At 42.2% G+C, this 2,552-nt stretch overlaps 1 protein-coding gene across 1 annotated transcript; it reads right to left on the reverse strand.

Moving 5' to 3' along the window:
- Positions 1 to 1,517: 1,517 nt before the first annotated feature.
- LOC145112546 (uncharacterized) lies at positions 1,518 to 2,180 on the reverse strand. The gene has a single exon (XM_079048698.1). The coding sequence runs from the start codon at positions 2,178 to 2,180 to the stop codon at positions 1,518 to 1,520; it is 663 nt and encodes a 220-aa protein (XP_078904824.1).
- Positions 2,181 to 2,552: the final 372 nt, after the last annotated feature.

A 2,552-nucleotide genomic window follows, 5' to 3' on the forward strand; every position in this document is an offset into this window, starting at 1 on the left:
TGATCGGGACCCACACTAGAATCATTTACTAAATTAAAATATAAATTAATAACCAATTGTAATTAACCTAAGGCCATATTGGACTTAATGGATTAAGTCCTTAATGGGTTAAGTGAGAAACACTTAACCCTAATTGTCATTTTATGTGAAACCCTAATTTCACTTAGACCTTGAGTTGGGCTTTTCTATTGGGCTTTGGTAATTGGGCCAATATGGGCCATACAAGAATAATCTTATGGACTAGAATAATTAGATGGGCTTTGGGGTAAGGCCCATATGAGGGTTTGGGCCCAATTTGGAAAATTGGGCCATAGATGGGCCATGGTTTGGGCCTAGATGGTTGTATAATATTGGGCCCTTAGAATGAGATATGTTGGACTGGACTGAACAATAGGGCCTTAAGGGAAGACCATGTAAAGGTTTGGGGCCAATTTGGAAAAATGGGCCTTGGTCCATTATTAGACTTTTGGTTCTTTGGATTGGGCCTTGGGCTTGAGTCAAGATAAGATAGGAGTAAAGTAGTCTTTTTCCCCAAGTATGGACTTATGGTTATGAGTTGGAACCCAATTATTAATTGGGTGTTATTTTGATGTTGACAGATTCGGGAATCTGTCATCCAGCAGCTAGGGTTTTATCAGCGGGACTTCAGCAGTGTGAGGTGAGTTTCCTTCCAGTAGAGACGGGTCTACGGCCACAACGTCGGCCCGTTTAGATGTTAGTAGTTCCGGACTTTGGTCCGATGCGGGGGGTTAGCCCGATGCAGTTTATATGTTTTCGGACTTCAGTCCGATGTCGAGGTGGTCCCGAGAAGTAGTTATGTATGCTTGATGTCTTTGTGATTCATGCATGTTTATGTTATGTGTTATGTGTTCCAGACTTCGGTCTGATGTCGGGCAAGCCCGATGCAGCAGTTATATGATTATGTTATATGTTATATGTTTATGTTCATGTTATGTTCAGTTTATTCCAGACTTCGGTCCGATGCCGGGCGGGGCCCGATGCAGTGGGTGGGGCCCAAATTATGCCGGACTTCGGTCCGATGTCGGGTGGGGCCCGATGCAGTGGGCAAGGCCCAGTATGTGTTATATGTGTTATTGTATGGTATGTGGTAGTTTGGGGGAGCTCACTAAGCTTCGTGCTTACGGTTTTCAGTTTTGGTTTCAGGTGCTTAAGTTTTCAAAAGAGGAGCTCGGGAAGATTGCAGTACACACATCATTTGTTCAGCCTGGGATGTTTATACTCTGATATAATTGACAGATGTTATGATATTCTTGAGATTCACGATTTATGATTTATATAAGTTGAAAGATAATTATGGTTTTATTATTGATTTGAAACGAAATTTTTGGACTGTATTTTTGGGATGTTTCAGATAAGCATCTTTTGGCCTTCATCATCGTGATGATTTTAGACTTCACTCTACTCTTATCTTTGTAAACGACGAATGTCTTTCTTCCCGATGGACTGATGTGCACCATATTCCGTCCATACAAGATGTATGCGAGGTTCTCTCCCAACTAATCCATGCCGAGAATAACGTCGAACTCACTTAAATCAAATGGTAAAAGCTCTCGACAGAATTCATTCCCATCTACATCTATAGTTACAACCTCTAACCTATTGCTAACATGTATATTCCTACCACCAGCTAATTCTACTAAGATAGGGGTACTTAGTCTAAGCGGTGATAATCTAAGTTTCCTACCAAATTCATGCGATATAAATGAATGATCTGCTCCAGAATCAAATAATATCTTTGCAGGAATTTGATTAACTAAGAATGTACGTGAAGCAACATCGGATTCTTCCTTAGCCTCGTTGAGGGTCATCTGGTAAATCCGCCCCTTGGGCTTTGGTGGCAAGAGCCCCGGGATCACCTTCTCCGCTTTCGGGCACTCCGCCTTCATGTGTCCCTCCTCTCCACAATTAAAATAAACTCTTCCTTTCACATGGAAATTTGTGGAAATATGACCTGGCTTCTTACACTTGAAGCAAACGGCACAGTCGCCGAAATGCTTCTTCTTGCACTGGTCGCACCACTTCCCTTCTTGGTTGCTTCTAGATTTGTCGTTTATTTTCATAAACTTCTTGTTGTTGCTGCTGCTGTTGTTGTTGTTGTTACTTTCCTCAACCTTTCTCTTCTTACAGACCTCAGTTCTATCGGTATCTCTCTTCTTCATCATTCCTTTGATAGACTTTGCTGCCCAGACAACCGCTTCGAAGGTAGACGCCTGATTTACTGGCACAGTGTACTCTCATGCTAGCCCATTGGCATACCGATCAATCTTGGTCAGTTCGTCTGGAATGAGTCATAGAGCAAACTCCATTTTATCAGCGAAGGAGTTGGTGTACTCTTGAAATGGGTTATAGAGCAAACTCCTTTTTTCAAAGCCAGGAATTAATTCTCCAATCCCAGCATCCTCTCAGCCGAACAAAACATTCTCTTGAAATGGGTCAAGAATTAGTCCCAAGTCAGCTGAAACGGATTATTGGGGCTCAAAATCTTCCCCAATGTGTTCCACCAATACCCTTGAACGGCCTCAAAATATAGG

The sequence above is a fragment of the Lactuca virosa genome, chromosome 5 (genome assembly GCF_052849685.1).
Source record: "Lactuca virosa cultivar CGN04683 chromosome 5, Lactuca_virosa_CGN04683_v6, whole genome shotgun sequence".
NCBI lineage: Eukaryota > Viridiplantae > Streptophyta > Magnoliopsida > Asterales > Asteraceae > Lactuca > Lactuca virosa.

Coding starts and splice junctions, on each gene's coding strand:
- LOC145112546 (XM_079048698.1), bottom strand. CDS start 2,180: ATGAAGAAGAGAGATACCGATAGAACTGAGGTCTGTAAGAAGAGAAAG.